A 21426-nucleotide genomic window follows, 5' to 3' on the forward strand; every position below is an offset into this window, starting at 1 on the left:
TTACGGTAAATTGTGCGTATTTAGTTGGCGAGCTTGATTTTATAGCAGCGATAATCAGATTCAATAATAGCTTACGGAACTACGCAATGCAGCATCCATACAAAATTGCACAAAGCGTATACGAATAGGAGAAACAGCAGGAATATACGCAAATAGATTCCACGACTGAATCTCGCTCAGCACGCGAGTTATTCTCTCTGCCGAAATGCTTCGAAAGCAATAAAGACACCGCGCGGACTTCCGTCGGCGCTGCGAGTCGCGAAACGCGGCTGACTCATCGCAGCGCAAACACTTTCCTCGATTCCGGCAAAAGCAAAAGAAACGCACGATCGGCTAAACTACTTCTCGTGTTCTTCGAACGCATCGCGCAGATCTGAACGTGTCAATTGTAGCCAAAGTAACGGGAACGTCCTGCAAGAAGAACCGTCGCACAAGTAGATAAGCGAGAGACTCGACTCGTTCGGCCATTAAACTAAATTCTCGCTTCAACAGCTCGTTAGCTGCGCGTACGAAAACGTCCTCGAAAAATCAGCTCCGGTGAGTTTCTGTTCTCACGTTCGAAACCTCAATTCTCCGCCTTTCTGTCCTAATAAACTTCAATCATTCGTCTCTTTTTTTCTTTAATGCATACAATTTTCTCGAAACGTTTTATCAATCTATCTACTTTACTGCGATTGTTTTTTCGCTTTTATTTTTTATTTAATCAGAGCAATTCTGAATTTATAATAAAATACGTAAAACGTATTGTGCCAATATTTTTAAAACAAGATTTGCATTTTGCAATTGAAGTATTGTTTAGGTGAATTAGATTAGAACAACAATAATAGTTAAAGTCTTTTGATTTTGGAAAATGATGATACCTATCCAATACACGCGGGCTTAATTGGAACGACTTTGTAGAGTAGCCGATGTGGACTAATGAACTCGCGGTTTCCAATTCAAGCGATTGTCAGAATGGTTGCACTGTTCTTCAACCCGAATCCGCCTCTTCGCTTTCGTACCTCGTTAACGGGTAACCACGAAGTGGAAGAAGAAAGACTCCGAAGATGGCACAGGCTGATACAGAGTGAGCTATGCCCATCGTAAGCCTCCTTCGAGAGAAACTGGAGCTTCTGCTCCCCATTTATCAATGGAAGCACCGTGGAGGTAGAAGATGAAGAGAGGGAGCAGCGAATGAACAAAGAAGAGGAGAGGAGGCAAACAGCGCGCGAAGCGAAGAAGACGGAAAATAGGACCACTGCAAACTCATTCGATCCTGTAATAGCGACCCGTTATTTATTAGCTGCCGTAGTAATAGATCCGGGTCTATAAAGTCACACTGTTTCTCGGTAATTGGGAAGAAACGAGCTTCCAGCAAGGGAAATTGAGAGAATCTGTGTTAAGGATCCAGAGTTGTGTGTATTATGAAATATTATCTAAAGGAGCAATGTTTTTTTTATTTCAAACAGCTGTTTTCTACATTGATCTACCAGCAATTTTTATGATTTTGACGATGGAAAATTTGAAAACATTTTGAGATAAATCGCAATCTACAATATAATGAGTTAGAAATACTCGAAAAATAAATAATATTAATTGAGGCTAAAATCGCAGTAACAAGCATGTTATCATGCATAAAAATAACCGGGAATAATCGCGAAGAAATTTTCTTCTAACGAAGCACTTCGCTTCGATTGACTGCAGGCCAGCTGTGTAGTTTTATGAAGCATTTGAGAGTGAGGAGGATCTGCTTCACAAATTAATTTATTGGAATGGGTTCCACTTGCAGCTGCTTGGATAACGATTCTCTTTTTTAGCCCCGCGCAATTTCAATGATCGCGAGCATTGCCTGTACTTTCACGCTGGAGTGCGTCTTCAGGGCTTTGGACTAATAAAACTTAAGTATTATTGATCGGTTAGCACAATCCTTCAACAATGGAGTATATCTTTTAAGATATCGACTTTATTAACCAAGCGTAACGAGTGATGACAAATCTGAAAGAAATGTGAAGGCTTGATAAACAGAGTAAATGCACTTTCAATTCTAAAAACACGGTTTTACTTTTAAGAGAATCTTCTTGCACCTTACTTATAACAAAGTAATTTTTAATCTTATTATTATTATTATTATTTTCGCACCAGATAAAAGTGAAAATAAACTTAAATTTCATAGCATTGATACTATTTCACAGACTCATTTTGTTTGATTGTAAAATCTTGTGTTATATACTCAAATAAATCTGGCTACGCCGCAGTCATAGTGATAATCCACTTAAAATGCAACGCGTTCACTCTGAAAACGTGACTCAGCTATTCGCGACTCTTACTTGTCTCCTTCTACTTTATGAAATTGCCATAATTATTATACAGTTGATCGTACTATGCGTTTTCAAAGGAAATGCGACTTTAAGATTTAAATTCAAATTTCCAATATTATTTTACGCAACATTAATTTAATTTGTTACTAAGGAAATTTGATTTATAGCAGACAAATCTTTCCAGCATAATTTTACATACATCAATGAGTCTTACTTTCTTACCTCTTATTTATCAGTGAGTTTGTTTTTTTCTATGTGCTTGCGTTTGACGGCGGGCTGTTAATAATCATTAATTTACCCCGAGCAAAAAAATGCGTCAACGTCGGATCCGCGAGAAAAGGAAGGGTGGCGCACAAGACATTACTCAAATACTCATTAGCACGGTCGAAATAAGCGCGCGCGGTCCTGGTTGCTAATTAACGCACGAAACGGCCGCCATACAACTCCGGGCTCTCACGGATGCGTTAGGGGCGGTCTCGCAAGATATTGTGTCGCTTGTCGAAACAGCGTGCAGCCAGTTCGGCTCGGTGTACGTAAACGCACCAGGTATTACCTGTTTTAATTAGCCACAAGACTAATGTGGGATCGACGTGGCCAATCCGGAATTCCAGGATACCGCGCACGCCTCTCTGACTCATGAACAAGAAAACGGAGAAAGAGGAATGGGTGTGGAACGCAGACGAAGATGATTTCTACGGGATAAGAGCGGATATCGCGTCGGGTATTGCGACGTGGCTACTTTTCAAGCAAACGTTTATATTACCGATGCTTGTACGCATGGATGTCTGTATCTGAAAGCGTCGGTGCCTTTTAAGTCGTCTTCTCGCGCCGCGTATGTTCGTTATTTTTTTATAAGCCAGAACGACTTTAACATCGAAGATTGCATTGGAATAATTATTGTCATTATTATTAATTACTCTTATTTCTTTAAACTCGATTTCTTACTTGTATCATACGATAACCATTTGTACGCGATCGTGCATATTTATTATCTTAATGACTACAAAAAGAATCACGTTTCATAAGAATTCATATGATATTATTAGATACGCAACGCGAGTTATTCTTGTGAGAAAAATATTTTAATGTTTTTAAAAAGGCATTAAAAATCATGAGAAATGTTCTCAAGTGCGAGAGTACAGTTAGCCACGTTGTTAAATTACCAAAATTAAACATTAATTAAAACGTTGGTTAAATCATTTAGTTGAGCAACTCCGAGCCGGATACATAACGCGAGAATTTATGACAGAGAACTTTTTTAGCAACCTGTAACTGGCACGGTACTTAAAATGGACTTCATTTGATAATGCTTCGCGCAAATCGGCGCGAGGGTTGCGTCAGGAGAAAGCGACGAGACCCGCCGATGAAAGATCGTCGTAATTTCTTTCGGACAAGACTATTTACTCATTCTCAACGAACACCATGAATTCAAGAGAGCGAAGACAGTCGCGTCTGAAAGGTAAGAAGCCGGGTATAACGAGAAAAATTATGGATTTGCGACAAATGAACTGAAAAGTGATGAGGTTTCCATGAAACTTAAATATGCCGAGAGACGTCTTTCTGTCGGAGACGACCTGACCGTCCGGAAAGGAGCAAAGCCGCAAAAAGGGAAGGGAGCGAGCGAGCGAAGGACGACGAGGATACGGAGAAGTAGTAGAAAGACGACGAGGAAAAAGAAAAGAAAGAAGAAGAAGAAACAGAAAAAGAAGCAGTTCGAAAAGCGCGATGCCGCGCGGTCGTTCGGACACACAAGGTCCTCTCATTAGCGGATCTGCATGTCTCGCTCCTCAATTATCCCATCTCTCCCGACGGATGCCACTCTGTTTTCTCTTCGAAATTCCAAGTGGACGTCTAATACAATATAACAGAGTTCATTTCGTGTCAATTTGCATGTACCGCTGGCTAATTCTGCGAAATTGAATTTGTCGCCGCACCTTTCCAGCACGTGCAGCGCCCGTTTGCCGGTCGGTCCGTGCTCAATATAACAAGGATCTGTCCTTGACGATGTACGATCAATTACTACATGTATATCGTACGATGTCTCGAATGTTTCCTATTTTTAGCTACGATATGATTGATCAAAGGACGTTTGCCTTTGTACATAAATAACTGTGTTAATATTTATCATCGTTACTCTATTTTTGTAGTATCGATGCAGAGGCTATTATTTATGGGTTTAAGATTATTATGAGAAAACGGTGACCCACATCGGAATTTGTACATGAATACTTGTGGTAAACTCCACCGTCATGGAGAGAAAACGATCGATAAATCAATTGCACGCGAACCCGCAAGCGCGTGGGGCAAGTCGGGAAGCCTCTCTATGCTGCAGGTCGCACAATAATATTTCGAACACCCAATATATTTTTGTAATTATTCAACAAAATTGACTAAATTATAATATTTATTAGAAAAGGAATTATTTACCAAGAAATTCTCAAATAACTCGATTACTATTATAAAAAGCAAACAACTAAAGCGCAGCGTAATAATACGCGAGTAATGCAAATAACGAACAATTATAATTTGCAAATTATATTTCTCGAGGCTTTACACAATTATGGACACAGGAGAAGTTTCTTATTACGATAGCATTGATAATATCGAAGTAAAAACAGAATATATAATTTTTAATTTACTTTGGCACGACGAAGATAAGATGTGATTCTCAAAATTAATTTCAACAAACTTTTATTTGAACGTCCCGAGACAATTTAAAGGTATAATAGATCCCTAACATAGATTGCATTCTAATGAGCCTTTGAAACGCCGTTAGGTTGATATCGCTCGGTGAGAGCCTCCGTAAAATGCTCACAAGGTATCCGCGGAAAGTTGCGAATAAAAGCCAAGACTCACGATCGTTTCCCACCTGTTTCCACCCTCTATCAGTGCCCCTCTTTCCTTTTCGTTTTCTCTCGTTCTCTCGCCTTAGTATTCCACCGGTCGATACAATACATGGGTCTCGCACTAATGACGTTAAAACGCCGAGGGACGATGGTAGGGCCTGTGATTTCTTCGTCGGTATTTCCGGAAGAAATTTAATTTGCTTAATCGGCGTTGGGCCAGCGGGATGGGAAATCGCCGGCGCAAAGTTTGAACAGAGTTGTATTCTCGAAAGGAGAAAATTCATTGGCGTAACACCGGTTTCTTCCACTAGGCGCCAGTCGTTGATCTTCGTGGCCAATATTGCGCGGAATCAAGTACGTGAGAGGGAAAGTATCGCTAACTCTCGAAACTTTCCTTATGCGCGTTCTTTTTTTTTTCATGGACCTTATCTTTCTTTTTGCTCGTGGTTTTCGCTTTCTCCACGGCGACACCACTGCTCTGGTAGCAATTTTTTCAACTCTCCTGGTCGGTGTCTTTATCGCGTGTTTCTGCAATGAACGAAGCTAGCGAGAGATTGACTCGGTTTGCGCGTGGCGTTTCAATGCTGGCGTGGGTGTCGTTAAAACGTATTGTGAAATTAAATGCGGCTGGCACGTAAAAGCTGGTGCGCCTAACGAATGACCCGCCAAACGAGACAGCAGAAACGACGAAGGCGAGCTGCGCTTCTACAGAAAACTCTGAATGCGGCTGGGCATGAATCGGGCAAGAGACCGCTTTACGTGCTTAAGAACGGTCTAAATACGCGATGATTTTCAAAACGGAACAAAACCATGACGTCGCCTCTTTCATTTTACAACATCAAACGCGGATACATTTTTTTAAAGAACATTTCATTTCTCATACAAATATTATATTTAATACAAGAGTAATTAAGTTTTAATTAAGAGTAATTAAGATTAAATCAAATAGCTTCAATTTTACAACTCTTATTTGTAAGAAACTGCTATAAGACATGTTCAAATCATTATTTATAATTATACGTAATATATATTAATTTAACGAATAATAATTAGAACAAACGAGTGAAATTTTATTAAAGTTTTACTTTATTTCCTCATAAAAGAATTAAAACATGTGTGCTACATATTTAAGTAATGAAATTCTTCAGTGAATCAGAATTTATGAATACCTATAAATTATTTGACTTCTGAATTACTATATTTTCTTGTAACAAAATCACAACATAAGATCTTTCATTATCTAAAAGTAGTACATTCTCCTTTATTAGGCCGCTACGTTTCGCCCTGCTGAACATTATCCCGTAATAACACGTCGGAAAAGAGCAACGAAATAGTTACGCCCATGGTCGTCGAGCTGACGCGCAAAATGCTTCTTCTCGCGAGGCGCACGGGAGGGGGTGTGAATGGGTCTAAGAAAGCGTCGGCGGAATACAATAATTACTTCACCTCAGATTTACGAGGACCGGGAAATTGAAATTTTCGTGCCACGCCGGGCACAGAGGGGCAACGTGCGCCGTTCGCACGCAGTACAGAACATTTTCAATTATAGCATTATAATTTGTTGCCTCCGTCGTGGCAAAGCTCGAATGCACGGCTGTGCTCTGCCGGTGGGGATTATATTAATTTAATTTCGTTTTCTTTGACCATGTTGGCCGACTCCGTAGACCGTTTGCATTGATATATACATATATATATATATATATATATATATATATATATATATATGTATGTACGACAGTCGTATTACATAAGAGTACCGCCTCCTTTGAATGTTCATTAAAATCTTAGTTCTTAATAGATCAAGAGATGATTGAAATCGGAAGCCTTTTTATTAATATTTAATTTCAACTACACTTCCGCCTATTCGAGATTCGCGTATCGTATACGGTGTTCGACTTTCGCAGTTCTATCTTCGTTAAATTGTCGCGCTGAAAAGAAAAAAAAGAAAAAAAAATAGCTCATGAAAGTAATTAAGTCCAGCCGATATTGCCGGCAACTGCTACGACTCGCGTACACTCTCGGGCGGCGAAGAGAAAAAAAAAAATTGGAAGGTCGGCTCAGAGGTGAAGGGAGGAACTCCGTCGGAGCTTTCGCCAGGGGCGGATGTGGTCGGCGGCAGGGGTGGTTTACGCCGCCGGCAGAGGTGGCACGGAAGGCGCAGGGCGCAGACTGGAAAAGGGTGACTCGGGGTGGAACGGGACGCAGTGGCAGGGCACGGGGGGGTGTACGAACAGGGGAGGGTGGAATGAGCGGCTAGTGTCAACACTCGCTCACTTTGTGAACCCGCCAACTCGCTGCAAACCCGGTAGCGCGATATTAACGTTTCCCCCGCACGTAGCGTCGAAAATCCACCCCGGCCTACCGCCTCCTGCCGTCGCGCTGTCGCCCCTCCGTCCGCTGCCATCGCCGCCGCCGCCGCCGCTGCCGCCGCCTCCACGTACGCCCGCGACCACGAACGACCACTTAAACAAACATGCCGCGCGTTTTATTTGATATTTTACACATGAGTCGGCCGAAAATGAAATAACTCCGCGCGATACGTTTATTGAACGACGTGCTTCGTTCGGCGCGCTCGCCAGCGCGCACACACTCGCGGCCACACGAATGCGGTGTGTACATAGAAGCCGTCTCAAACAGACGCTTCTCTTTGACGTCGATGCTTCTTTCCCGAATTGCACAGTTCCGAACATAGCGCGCGCGCGATTCGATATACGGGCGCTGCTTCGCGTGGCCCGGCGAAACCGCCGAAGGAACGGCCGAATGCATTAGCTTGAAATGCAACGCGCCGGCTATTTGTCTATTGACGCACTGGAAAAGGCTCCTCGTCGCGAGTAACGCGAGGCAACGAGACGGCGGGTGTGTTTGCCAAACGGTGAAACGTCCGCCCGTCTGTTTCGCTGCCCCTGATGTCGGGCAACAAACAAATCGATTTACCCATTGCACCTCGCTGGTCACATCGGTGAACGGGTAATACATTCAAGTTTAGAGTGATTGATTTCTCGCTTTAGGAACCACTTTCCTTTATAGCCTTCACATTTCGCTCTACTACCTTCTATACCGTTTATTCTCGCAAGCAATCTTTTACGGAAAATACTTTCACAGGTTTCACAGTCGCAACAACATTCTTATTGATAAAGTCCGCTGAAAGTGACACCGGTGATAAAGCGATAACTTTGTAAAGTAACAGTATTTTTTTGTGTGACGGTAATATAAAAAAATTGCCATCTGCTTGATTGAAGTGACATTAGTTCTGAATTTTTGTCTCCGATGTTTAATGAAATTCCACTTGTATGACCGATAATATTCTGGTATTTAATAATCGGCCGTTCCCTTTTACACTTTTTCGCCGGGCGCCGGAGTTTTAAATTCGGATGAGTAACGCACCAGACTTTATCGACGATCCGCGGCGTGTGTAGGTGACGTTACCACTTTCATCGCGCCTCGCGATACACAGTATTTGGATAAAAAGCGCAGCGCAAAAAGGTGCATACTGTATGCGGGCGTTAGACGGTCAATTTCCGCGGCTTTGATTGGCGGTAGGAAAGAGGGGAAACGTTATAACACACCGTCTGGCATGACGCTGCAGCGCGAAGTGCAATTTACTGCAAACGGTCGCGGTTTAAGCCGATGATAAACGATCATGCTTGACCATGAAGGGAACAAAAACAGAATGACTTTTCAACAATTATTATCCGCCTATCAACGACAAATCATTATACAACAACGAGAGTAAACAAAGTCAGCGACGTGGAAAATCAGTGTACACCGTGAATATCCGTAAAAAAATTTCAAAAACCGCGTGGGGTTAAGCTGGCAATTTTTTCATAAATAAATATTGCATAGTTTACAGAATCATAAGTCACAATTAATATAAAATAAGTGTCGTGTAGATTTCTTTTATTTAGGAAAGAAATCTTGATTAATATCAAGGAAATAGGATAAGAATATGAATAATCGCGTGCAGCACGGTGGTTCTTTTTTGGGTCGCGGCCGCGGTCGCGAGATCGAACGTATCCATAAATGCGTGTGCGCGCGGGCGTACATCACACTGGGTGGGTGTCGGAGCGTGCGCTGGCAGAACTGAAAAGGACCCAACGCGAAGTTTATTTTCAACCTGTCAAGATGATTCTGCATGCACCGTGGGTGCTCGTCCCGATCATTACGAACGTGCCCGGGACCGCGTGAAAGGAAGAACTGCTCGATCGAGGTGGAGGTCGCATCAAAATAAAGGGCGGGAGGGCGAAGGGGACGTGGGTTAAGGTGAGAGCGTGAGTTCTCGCGTCGGGGTTATCGTTCTCTATTTCTTTTTTCGTCGCTTCGCTTCTTCTTCCTTTATATCTTTTTAGTGTTGCACGAACGTCACGGAGGCGAGACACGTGTGCGTGCTCGATATCCGTCGCCCCACCCACGCATCTGCCGTGAGCCCATGAGGATCCGCGAACGTGGCTGTACGGGCCGCAGGGGGACGGCGAAACCTTGTTTATTCCCGCCGCGCGACGAGCAGCGTATATTTTAGCGAACGCACTAATCGCCAGTTATTAATATTGCATCCGCACCCGAATCCAGGATTAGGCGCGTATCCCGTTTGGACCCCGCGGCTGTATCGCGATAATTGATTGTCGCGGATTCGTCATATCCAGCTTTCCCATCTAATGCGACCTCTGTCACTGTCGCGGCATTGTTTCTCCGTTTCTCTATACACCGCGGGCGGGTCACTACTGTAATTGTTATCCAGCCGGATTATGCGAGTCTACCAATGGTTTAGGGCCATGGGCCACTATTAAGCCCGCTATTGTTGCCTCTATGCGCTATACGGGCGAACTTGTTTCCCGAATATCCGAGAATACGTGCAGTTAGTCGCACGCGATGCAATGGAAACATGAAGCATCCATTTTGCCAAGTACGTGCTTGTTCTCTTCTTGATTTATGTATACGTCGAAGATACATATTATATAAATCATGTGCATTGTGCTGTTAAAACGGAGGATTTCAAAATTATGAAAAGCGCTTAAACGTAGTCGCTTAAGTATTAATTAGATTTTTGTATTGTCGATTTTAAATTATGTGAATTTATTGACGAATAATATATAAAAACGTTTCCGTTCATAATAAAATGATATAAAGTTTTATATAATTCAACATCGGGGATATTCTCGATATCATTAAAATCAATGTTATTTATACGAAAATATCTCGTACGAAGGTAAATACCTCAACCATTATACGTCAATCAATGTTCCGTTTAGCGTAACGTACATGATATCAATTCACTCTCGATGATCGGTCGTGAGTATCAACGTATACGCCGATAGGAATCATTTATTAATTTTACGATTCGACGATTCACTGCGCTCGGAAGGCAGCGCGAGGTATTAATGGTATATCGCCGGCACGGGATCATTAATCACATGGGCGATCGGCGCGCGATCCATTTTTCGCACATGCTAATCGCGGTTTATTAATATTGCATCGATTACGGTCGACGTACGGCTTACACGAGGGGAGAATAATCGATGGTCGTTGGATTCGTCATTTGGTTCTGCCTCTATCTGTTATCCGCAGATCCGTAAGGATTATGCGTATGAGCCTTTATCCCGCGATCGCTGCTGGATATCGCGCACATGTGCGCCAGTACTTACGTCTAAGCTGGAGATATCTCATACACAAGAGCTTATCCGCGCGCTGTACCAACAGAAGTGGCGGTTTGCGCAGAGAAGCTATGCGAAGATCCTTAAGATAAATTTATTTTCAAGATTGAATTCGTGAGGCTCTTAAACTAGAAAAAAATCCGGCGGAGCTCTCCGCTACATAGAATCATACGACAATTATTAATATCTAATTTATTTTTGCATAAAATGCTTTGTCAAATGCTTTACCTAAATAAGCATTTAAAAAATATAATGTAGCCGATAACTCATATGCTAAACACTATTGTCGGACATTTCTCGTTTATTCCACAAACAAGTGATTAATCCACTTCACGCGCGATATGTCACGAAAGATCTACTTCGTCTACTTTCGGGCACAAAATCGAGACATATGCTCGGTCGCAGGCGGTCGAACCTGGATCGGCGCTCTTTGGATTCGCGCATCCCTTCGTGATTTAATGGATTGGAATGGGCCAAAGGTCGATTACGTAATTGCTACGAGTACGACGTGGTTCTGGGGGGATGAGGAGAGAGAGAGGACGGCCGAAACGATATCTCGAACTTCGTTCGCAAAAACCATGCCCATTTGTCCATGAAGAATGGAACCCCACATTCCGAATTGTACTTTACGAATTGGTTGCTCCGTGCTCACAATGGCCACGCCGATTGATCTGCGAGACAATAACGGTTGATCGAAGCTGCGTGTAAAAGGAAATTTTGTTTATTTAAACCGCTCTTAGATAAATAATTAGTCTTTAAATTTTCTGAAATCTTTAAATAGCAGCGTGATATAATTATTAGACTTTTGAAATAATTTATGTCAAATTAATTTAATATCTATTCCAAATTTCTTATTGCAATCGATTGTAGTAAAGAAATACATATTTTGTTAAAATCATGATTTCCAACTTGTGTAAGCGACTGCACATAGCAGCAAGCACACAGGTGGAGAGAATATTTATGATGGTCGATAATATCCGGCTCGAATAAAGACGCAATTTGCATAGAATCAATTTCGCTTCGCAAAGCTCTGATTTTGATTATGCGACCAATCGATCCGATAATTGATAAATCGTCATTAGTCCCCCGCAATATGCTCGGGGATTGCCTTTCACACCACGGAAAGTGATTTATGAATAATCCTATCTATAATCCACGCAGAGGGTGGTCCCTGCGAATACCGCGACACAAAAGCATTAGAAAAGTAGTAACACTAAAAGCATACTGTATTCACTTGAGTATTTCAGAAACGCGACGTCTTCTATGCTAAAATTGCGGCGTAGACAAACATTGTCCGACCAAAGAGGTTTTGGCACAATGTCGCACAACTGTGCGCAAATCTGCGCAAGCTAATCGTCGTCATTAATTATTGGATTTATATTGTATTGTGCATTATGTAAGGAAAGCGGCAAGTTACGACGGGCGATCTATCATTTCTAAAGATACGCCTCCTTGATCTGCCGTCACAAATGTACGTCATGCCATGCGACGCGCATTATACTCAAATTTTTATAAAAGCATCTTTCAGAGGTATTAAAAATATTATACAACCGGAAATTGAATGATATACATTTCTATAATTAATATATGCATATTCACATAGCGTTCCGCTATGGAATTACATGCATATTACTTTAATCTGTTGTAAAGCACTTGATAATTTATTTTAAATACATTTGTCGAACAAGTATTAAGAATTTATAGCTTCCGACACTATGAGACATCACGACTGTTCGACGGACGATTAGCCAGCTGATAGATTGTCTTTGAATCAGCTTGATAATAAATTGACTGTGCTTACTCACTCTACCGCGTAACAATTTTCTCCAGTCACCAATTATTTTGTTCCAAGTGGATAGGGTGGTTAACTAAGTGCCGGAAGACGCTGCCAGTCTTGGGTAGTTTTCGCAGAGACTTTTGGATGACCGCCAGGACAGTGAAGTAAACTTGGAACAACGAGCAAAAATTCCTACAAATTTTTTACTTTTGTTTGCATTTTTTTCTCTTTATGTATCTTCTTCCGTCGCAAACAAATATTTTTCCATTAAAAAATCTTGCGATGTACATATAAATTAGTAGCAAACATTATTTTATGAATTCTTGTCCAAAGGAATTCATTATAATAATCATATATTCGCACTATATGTATAAATTCACATTTCTAATATTTTAATTTTTTACCATAAATATTGATGCACACTTTAAACTTTTCCGACACAAAATGCGGAATATAAATGTAACGGTGAATGCGTATTTTTGCATAATGCGCGTGCGCGCACGCGAGTCTGAACCCCTGGCGAAAATTGAGGACTATGCAATCGGGGACGCGCCCAACGAACTGCGCGAATAATTCTGGTGAAGCTGGTATCGCGTATGTAAACGGCTACTCGGACCCGCCGCCGACAATAATTGAAACCGCATTCTCCGTGCCCATTAACGTTCTCTCTCTTACCTCTTTCAGCCATTCTCCACCTTTGCCATCCTTCTCGTGCTCGCCCTTCGAGCTCGCTCGACCGCTGCACAATTGCTCCTCTCTTTTCCTCTTTTCCATTACGCGTTCTAACGGCGAATCTATGATTTGGAAATCCTCCGACGACCAGATGGGTAGATGGTCGTGTCCCAGAGATATATGGGTTACCCGAAGCAGGGGCTTCATACAAATTGAATTTGCGTAATTACGGGAGTAATTACGTCGGGATTAGGGCCATTACCGGTGCATCCACAGCGCTAGCATATCTCGGTCGCCTTACTTTGATGTCCCCTTTCGTTACGAGAATGAAGGCGACAATACCTTTATCTCCGACGTCAACTATGTTACAATAGCAAAGTTTTCATAAAGTTATTTACTGTAAGATGTCATTTTGTAATCGATCAACCAGCGACGTCGCTTGTTCCTTAGATATCATGCACTATGTGTTTGAAGGAAGAAAAGATAGAGAATATTTTACAGACGAATAGTTTTGTTTGGATAGCCTTCCATCGCAAGCGTTTCAGAAAATTGAATATCATAGCTAGATGCCGGCTTATATCGTAAAAATACATCGTCTGCCACAGACCCTTCAAGAAATGATACTATTTGCATCGCAGTTTTGCACCTGCACCACTTCTAGAATTGTGCACGCCATGATTATATTAAAATCTGTTATATCAAGATTGACTAACGTTTTTCTTTTTTAAATTTTTAATAGCATTTTTTTACAATCTTATCGATAACTTCACACGAAAATCCCCTAAGATTATTTCGGAAGATAAGGTTTGCAACTTTTAATCACATGCGTTTCGAGCCTTCTCAAATTTCATCGTATCAAGCGGTAATTGTCGGAAATGATCGCAGGCGTTGCAGGGTGATGAAAATCAGTAGGGTGATTTCGATGAAGGGATGGAGGGATGCGACGGATCGCAGAAGAGAGCATGTCGATACGTCTGGACGGTAAGCTCTCCTTGCAACGAGGAGGGTCGGCTGCGGCCACGTAACGCGGCGACGACTCTGCGTGTTCTATCTCGTCGACGGGGATGCAAGGCGCAACCGCCACCGGCAAACAGTTGTAAAGAATTCGTGCACCTAGCTTCGTTGGTATATGCCAGTGCGCTATCTACCCCGAGCAGCACCCCCGCTAACTACCATTTATCGCGAGCCACGTCGCTGCGTAATCAATTCCTCCGCCGCGCGGCTCCACGGCCGGAATTTCAAAACTTTTCCAGGCTTCCCTCTTCTTCCTCTTTCCCCGAGCGCCCGACCCCGCCTACGAGTCGCGCCTCTTGACGAGCGACCATGGGTGAAGAACGGAAGGCCTCCTGCGAGGTTTCGCCGAGTGGCTTATATCAGATTAAGCCGCCGTTTCCACCCTCCACTAATTTCCAATTAATTATCTCCGCACTGACGCATCGTAAGAATGTCGCGTGATTATATTTTTTAAGTATCGCGAAAGTTTGGGACTTCCTGCGATAAAGTTCCCTGCAGGGATTGACAAAGATGAATGTGATATTCTTATTTGTTAATAACTAATTACAAGCACATTAAAGATAAATTTAAAGCATGCGTATTGTTATTGTTTTATAAACTTTATGCGATTTTAAAAATGATTAACTGATTTTATTAACTTATTTAGAAATTGCCGTTTATGTGACAAAAAGTTGGATTATATAATCGACATCCGATTTGAGCAAACGTGCTGTCCAGCTTGTCGAAATGCTATTGACAGAGCCGTGATATATGCATACGCTGAAATTGATCTGATAAAACTTTTGTTTTCGCCTCTTTTGCTTACTGAATGATGGCTTCTACGGGAACACTGCAACATTTTCATCGCGCAATTTTGCGGCACAATAATCCGTAATAACTTGGAGCGAATTTATCTTAACTAACGACGCTTGAAATAAGAAATGCGATAGGGTCGCGGGAACGAACGGAGTCGTAGCGAGACGAGTCGATGCCCGAGGAAAGGTTTAGAGCCATAAGACGTTTCTTTTCACCCTCTACTTAAAAAGTATCACCCCACCGTGAGGTCGCGCTTAATGGACGCGAAAAATATTGCGACTGGTTGGGGGACGGCGACTGGGGTGGCCGTATACCGTTTCGCGGTTGCACTTGGCACGGTCCTAAAGCGAAAAACGCGTTCCACAAGCCCTGGGACCCTTTCGTGTCGGCTCATTACGTCCTTTCCATTATTCAATTAATCGTGGGCATTTATTATCATCAGGGTGAGGCGTGAACGGAATGAAAGACACGCATTGTTGACGGTGATGTCATGCCCGTTATAGCCGGACTACTCAGCGCAAACACGGTCGTATTGTTGTTAAAAGTGTGGTGGCGTAATGCGCAACCCTCGTCTTACGAGGCATATAATCGATCCGGCGTACCTCGACCGGATTTCCTTAATCTTAATGGCCGACGGTCGAATTACGTTTTAATGATTATTTTATTAATTAATTTAATGGGGAGAGCCTGGCGGTACCTGAAATTGAGAAGAAAGCGATTTGCGAAAGTGAGATGTAATCAAGGGTTGAAGGGCAAAAGATAGAAATTCCTCCTGTTTCACTTTACGCGTACCTTCGCCATGCTTCGAGGTCTCCTTCGATCCGAGTCAACGTTCTGCTCCAACGTTCTGTGGCAAGATGAAACGGAGTTATGCGCCTCAGAATGCAAATGAAAATTTGGAAACGTTGCTTTTAGTCTGCTCTCGTCCTCGGGCGGATGATATATTCACGAGTAGTTCACAAGCGGGAGCTACGCAAAGAGAATTATAACAGTTGTATGCCGCGCGGAGACAAATTGTATACGAAATGTTATTAACTCGCATTTGATATTGCTGCTCTAAATATGCAATTTTAAATACATTATTCAGCTATATCTGAATTTTTGTCATTCGAGTGTCGCTAAATTTTCTTTAGCGTCTCCGTCGTTTTTTCTGTGAACAATTTACGAAAAAATGGAGGAATATACACTGTTCAAGTGCTGAAAGAGCGGTCGTAAGAATGCGTGCAAAAAGTGCCAAGCAGCATGATCATGCTTTTTCCATTCACGTCGAAAAATGCCAACAAGCGCTATCGCGCGCCCTTTTCTTGCCTCACTGCTCAGTTTAGTTTTGAAGCGAGTTTCTAGGAAACAATTTACTGTATTCTTAATTTTTTTATATAATTAAAAAATTAATATCCTAAAAATCAACGGACGCTTCCTGGCATTTTTTTTAACATAAAAGAGAAGAAGCACGACCGCTTGGTACGCAAATGGTTAAAATATCTCTCTTGTTTGACGGTATGCGATACTTTGACAAGATTATCGATATCCATACCGATCTTAGAGCTTCAGGGCAATATACTTCGTAGGAATCTAGATGTGGGTGGTCATCTCAAGAGCGTATCAAACCGGAGATATCGGACGTGGAACACACGTTCGTGGTGAACTATATGGCGTCACGCAAAGGGCGAGAAGGGTTGAGCGATGATATGAGAGACTAGACCCGGCCGCCGACGATACTGGGAGGGCAGGAACGGAGGACCGGATTGATTAATAGGGGGTACATCTGTTACCGGCGAGCGAGAGGGTGGATGGCAATAGTCCGGAGGAGGGATAGCTCGCAGTTAGCATTAATCACTGCAACACGCCGCGGCCTGACTGTCAGGTCCCGTATAATGCCCATTGGCGCGGAACCAGTCTGTATTTCCACCTGGGACAGAAAGCGCGGGGTCCCGTTCGAGCACGTCGGAGCGTATAAACTCGCCGTTTTCTCGTAATTAAGTCTCGAATTTCAGCAATGTCGCGCGAGTGTTTAGCAAACTGTCGCAAGTTGGTTAGTTGCGTTGCGCTATAAGTGAAGTACTTGGCGGCAAACAATAACAATAGGATGAGGAACGTTTCGAATAATTTAATGTTTGACGTTGCCTCTCGCTTCTTGATTAATGAATTTACGCAATTACGTACACGAGGAATATGTTGTTGATCATTTGTAGCAGAGTGTATCGACAAATCAAATTTTTGCGCACGCAAATTGTATACTAATATATTATATAATTTTTTTTTTAGGACACCATAATGCAGGATTGCCTTGGCCAGCCTGATTTTGCGAAGATCCATCATCCGCCCCGAAAAGACTTTGGCAGATGTGTGAGCCCCCCGGTGAGTATTGTACTAAAGTACCCAAGATTCCTGGCATATTGCCCCCTCGTAGCCGTAATTAATGAAGGGGGTATCGCGGCAGGCACGATTACTTTCCGAAGGGTGCTAACACCAGCTCAAAATCTCTCTCCTCCCCTAGATACCGACCTATCTATTTATTATGTTTAATTCAACGGTCAAGTGTAGCTATAGCGCTGCGCGTAAATCACGTTCATTGTGCGCCACCAGTTAGATCGTGCATCGTCTAGAAATCGATTTCACCGTGCGAAACGTGGCATACAAATCCCTGCACGGATTCAGAAAGTATGCCGAGGTTATTAGACATTTCATTTTGCCGGTCATTAATCTCCCTCTCACGATGAATTATGATAGATATATGTTCTATTATTCGCACACATTCTCTATATATTATTTATTTAATGACAGTCGTACAGAGAAATGATGCATTTACATGTTTCGCGTTTATAATTAATTTTTGGGTTGTCAAAGTTTAACACAAATTAATTAGTTATTTGTTTACTCGAAAATATTAATTGGAAAGTGCTATCCAACGCAGCGAGGAACAGTACCACTGCCCATTTCCATAAACCTCAATTACCGTGGGTAGCTCGTCACGTGGAAGACGTACAGATGGAATATTCGCGTTCGATTCAAGCCGGCCTGGTACAATACGAATTTGCGGTTACACCATTGTGCGTAAATTGAAATACGGCAGACCGATCATATATCCAGAAAATCGATTAGATCTCTTACGCTATCTAAAATACTTTTGTGAAACTGTTATATATACAGTAATAGTATTATATTCTTTTTTTAAAGCAAACATTTCTGTGCAACAAAATCAACATATCGTATGAAGTGAATTTCCATCTACTTAAATATTATAAAATTAATTAATGTAAATAATCATTTCTCTTGTATGGCAAGGAAAAAATTAATTACTTGTTTTTTTACATTTATTACTCGTATTATATATTTTTAATTGGAAACATCTCTTCAAGAGAACTTTTTAATTTATATACAGTTCATTTACTTGTGTTTACATGAAACATCGACAATATTGTTCTTGTTTCGAGCATGCCTATTACGGGCGTACTATTCCATTCAAATAGAATACCTGAATACAGAAGCGCACAGAATAAACCATATATGCGTTGGTGATCACATGGAAGACGCACAGATGGAACGCTAGCGCACGAATGGAGCCAGAGCGGTATAATGCGAATCTCTGGTCTCGCTATTGTGCGTGGAACGCCGTAATACGTCAGGGGTCTTTAGTCATAACCGTCATAATGACGTGGCGTTTACATCAGTCCTCTGCAAATTACTCCAATTAACCGCGCAAAGTCAGCCCAACTTTTGTCTGCCCGATTCCGTTGGTTGTACACGTGCCACATATAAAAATGAGATATAACTGCTTATTAAGCAGCATTCTTTTTGTAGATAAAGAATGACAATTTATCTACCGCAGATGAAAATGATTGAAATTGGAATTGCCTTCAATCGAGTTCCGTATTAACATTTTTCTTATATATTCACATTAATTATATACAATATATTGAAACTATTTTCCCATTATTGATATTGCTACGCAAGACATCTGTAATAGAATTTTCTTAAGACTTTACATGCAAAGCCGCTTAAAAATACGTCAGAGTACTTTCTATTGAGAACATTTTTATGTACTTTAAAGTTTTAGCTAACGTATAATTTGCCGTGTTCATATAATTATCAGTAATTTAGAGTCGAAGATGCTTTCTTCCTTCAAGCATAAAGCTAGCCACTGTATTATCTGAAGCTCGGAGGACGATCTCCAGCGAATACCCTGTTCGTACTGCTCAGGAAAGTTTCTCGATTAAAATTTTTTTCGTTCCTCCGCCGAGTTTCGTACGTAGAATAGGGAAGGGCGAAGGGGAGTGGACGTAAATAGCACTGGGTGCTCGCCTTGATAGCCGTGTAAATTTTTAACGAATTTAACATAAGTTTATGCTGGCTCTTTTCCTCATCGTTCGGAGAAATAACTTCAGCATTATTCAAGATACTAGGAAGTGTAGAGGAGCTGAAATCGTTATTTTCTCCAGATAAGTAAGCTTTAACGGTTTGAAGAAGTAAAAAAAAAAATACAAATATAGATTAAAGCTGTTGAAGAAATTTTTAACAAAATCTTCGCTCATTTATCTTTAAGTATACTTACACTTGATATTAAAAATAACTTATTTTACACTCATTAATTTTTACTTTGTAATTTCAAAGGACGTTGGTTAGGCTTTTATCTTATTGAAATTGACACGAGAACGAAAAGCAGGCAAAGTTACGAATCATAATATTTGTGGCACGATTAACTCGTTACAAAAGATTAATGTAAACTTGACATAACAAACTTGTTAGTGTAAACTTGATAAAGTAAACTTCCGCTATGACGATCATCTCTGCAGCGGGACACTTTCACTCGTCGAGTGTGATTATATTACATCGCAGAAATACAGAGGCACAGCACATCCGTTTCCGTGAAAATCTCACGAAATAATTCTCGTTTAATTCTCGTTTAAAATAATTCCACGGACGAATTCTCGGTTTGCCAAAAGATACATGAGAGTAAACGGCGAACCGGTGGTTAGTCGAAAGAGGACGAGGGGCAGTGAAGTGTGCCGGTCTTTATATAAGTTTAGTCTGCGACGACGTACGGACACCATGTGTCCTGCGTCAGAAAACATCCACAAGAAGCCTACTGACAAGTTGTCAGCGCGGCGTCCACGTTTGAGGGCCGACGAGAGAGAGACGTCAGAACGGCGCAGTGTAAACACAGGAAGCGTCGACGAGGTAGAAGGCAGCCCTCCAGGAAGCAGTGACCTCTTCTGATCGTTTTCCCCGTAATTTTTTCCGCCACGTCGGCACTTCCACGTAGCGCAGTTTCGTCGCGTTCGGGGCCCGTCTAAGCCGGTGGATCGTTGATAATTCACATCTGTGCGCGAGCGACGTTTGGACCGGCGCGGATTCCCGAGTGTAGCGTTACGAATTTATTCGATATCTCTCCGCGTGCGCGCGGAGGAGATTAAAACGTTGAATGAGAGAAAACGAGGATTGAAAACGACAAGCCGTTCGTCTGTGAGCGCGTGGATGTTGGTGACGCTCGTTGAACGCGCCAGTCAAGCGCTAATTGCGGCTGACGTGGGTGCTGAAAGACGAAAGACATTGAGCGGAGCGTGAGATTGTACCGATTGTTGATGCCATTCAATATCGTGTTTTGAGCTCTAGTGTACTCTGCTGGCATAGCAAGTTGATATCCGCGGTTATAGTTAACAAGTTACGCCTACGCTACGTCGCACAGTGAGATGTCTATCAAGAGCGACCTAAAAACCGACTGTAATTCTTGCATCTAAAAACTATAGTAAATCTGAGAAAACGATCATTCTATAGCCGCTTGTTATAGCGTTCTTCTTCGGTTATTTATAAAACTCTACTTTAAACTTGTAATTTTAGATTTACAATTTCCGACAAAATTCTAGATAAAATTCTATATTTATAATTTTATTTCTCTATGTAATATATTCAACAAATCGGAATACATACATATCAGAAATAGAGAACAATATTGATTTGCGAATCAAAAATGTTTTTTTACTTTTTTTTATTTATTCTTGTATATACATTTTATGTTTCTGATTTTTCTTTTCTTCTTTTTTATGCAATAAAATTATAAATAGATTGTTATTTCGAATTTTGTCACAAATTATGGATTGTTTAAAGCAAACTTTAAATATCAGCGTAAAATTTTTGCAAATACATAAATTACAAAAGAGAAAAAGATTGAAAAATGGAATGGAACACAAAGCGAAGAAATTCGGCGCATAAATTGTTATCTAAGGTACGTTCTTTTGATGATGCAAGTTGATAAGCGTATCTCCGTTATGCGAGTGTCACGGAACCTCACGTTGACAGCACGGTCCGCTGTTACAATCTGTTACCAGCCATCCATCGAATCTCCATAACATCCGGCGAAAATCGCCAGTCGCACTGCG

At 41.6% G+C, this 21426-nt stretch overlaps 1 protein-coding gene across 2 annotated transcripts in view; it reads left to right on the top strand.

The window, feature by feature from the left end:
- Positions 1-21426, top strand: part of LOC105668540 (discoidin domain-containing receptor 2-like) — a 190689-nt gene that overhangs the window by 24950 nt on the left and 144313 nt on the right. For both annotated transcript variants that reach the window (XM_012360979.2, XM_012360978.2), the window contains exon 3: positions 17315-17407. In XM_012360979.2, coding sequence (XP_012216402.1) covers positions 17324-17407 — 84 coding nt within the window. In that variant the 5' untranslated portion in view covers positions 17315-17323. The remainder of the gene's footprint in view (positions 1-17314; positions 17408-21426) is intronic.

The sequence above is a fragment of the Linepithema humile genome, chromosome 1 (genome assembly GCF_040581485.1).
Source record: "Linepithema humile isolate Giens D197 chromosome 1, Lhum_UNIL_v1.0, whole genome shotgun sequence".
NCBI lineage: Eukaryota > Metazoa > Arthropoda > Insecta > Hymenoptera > Formicidae > Linepithema > Linepithema humile.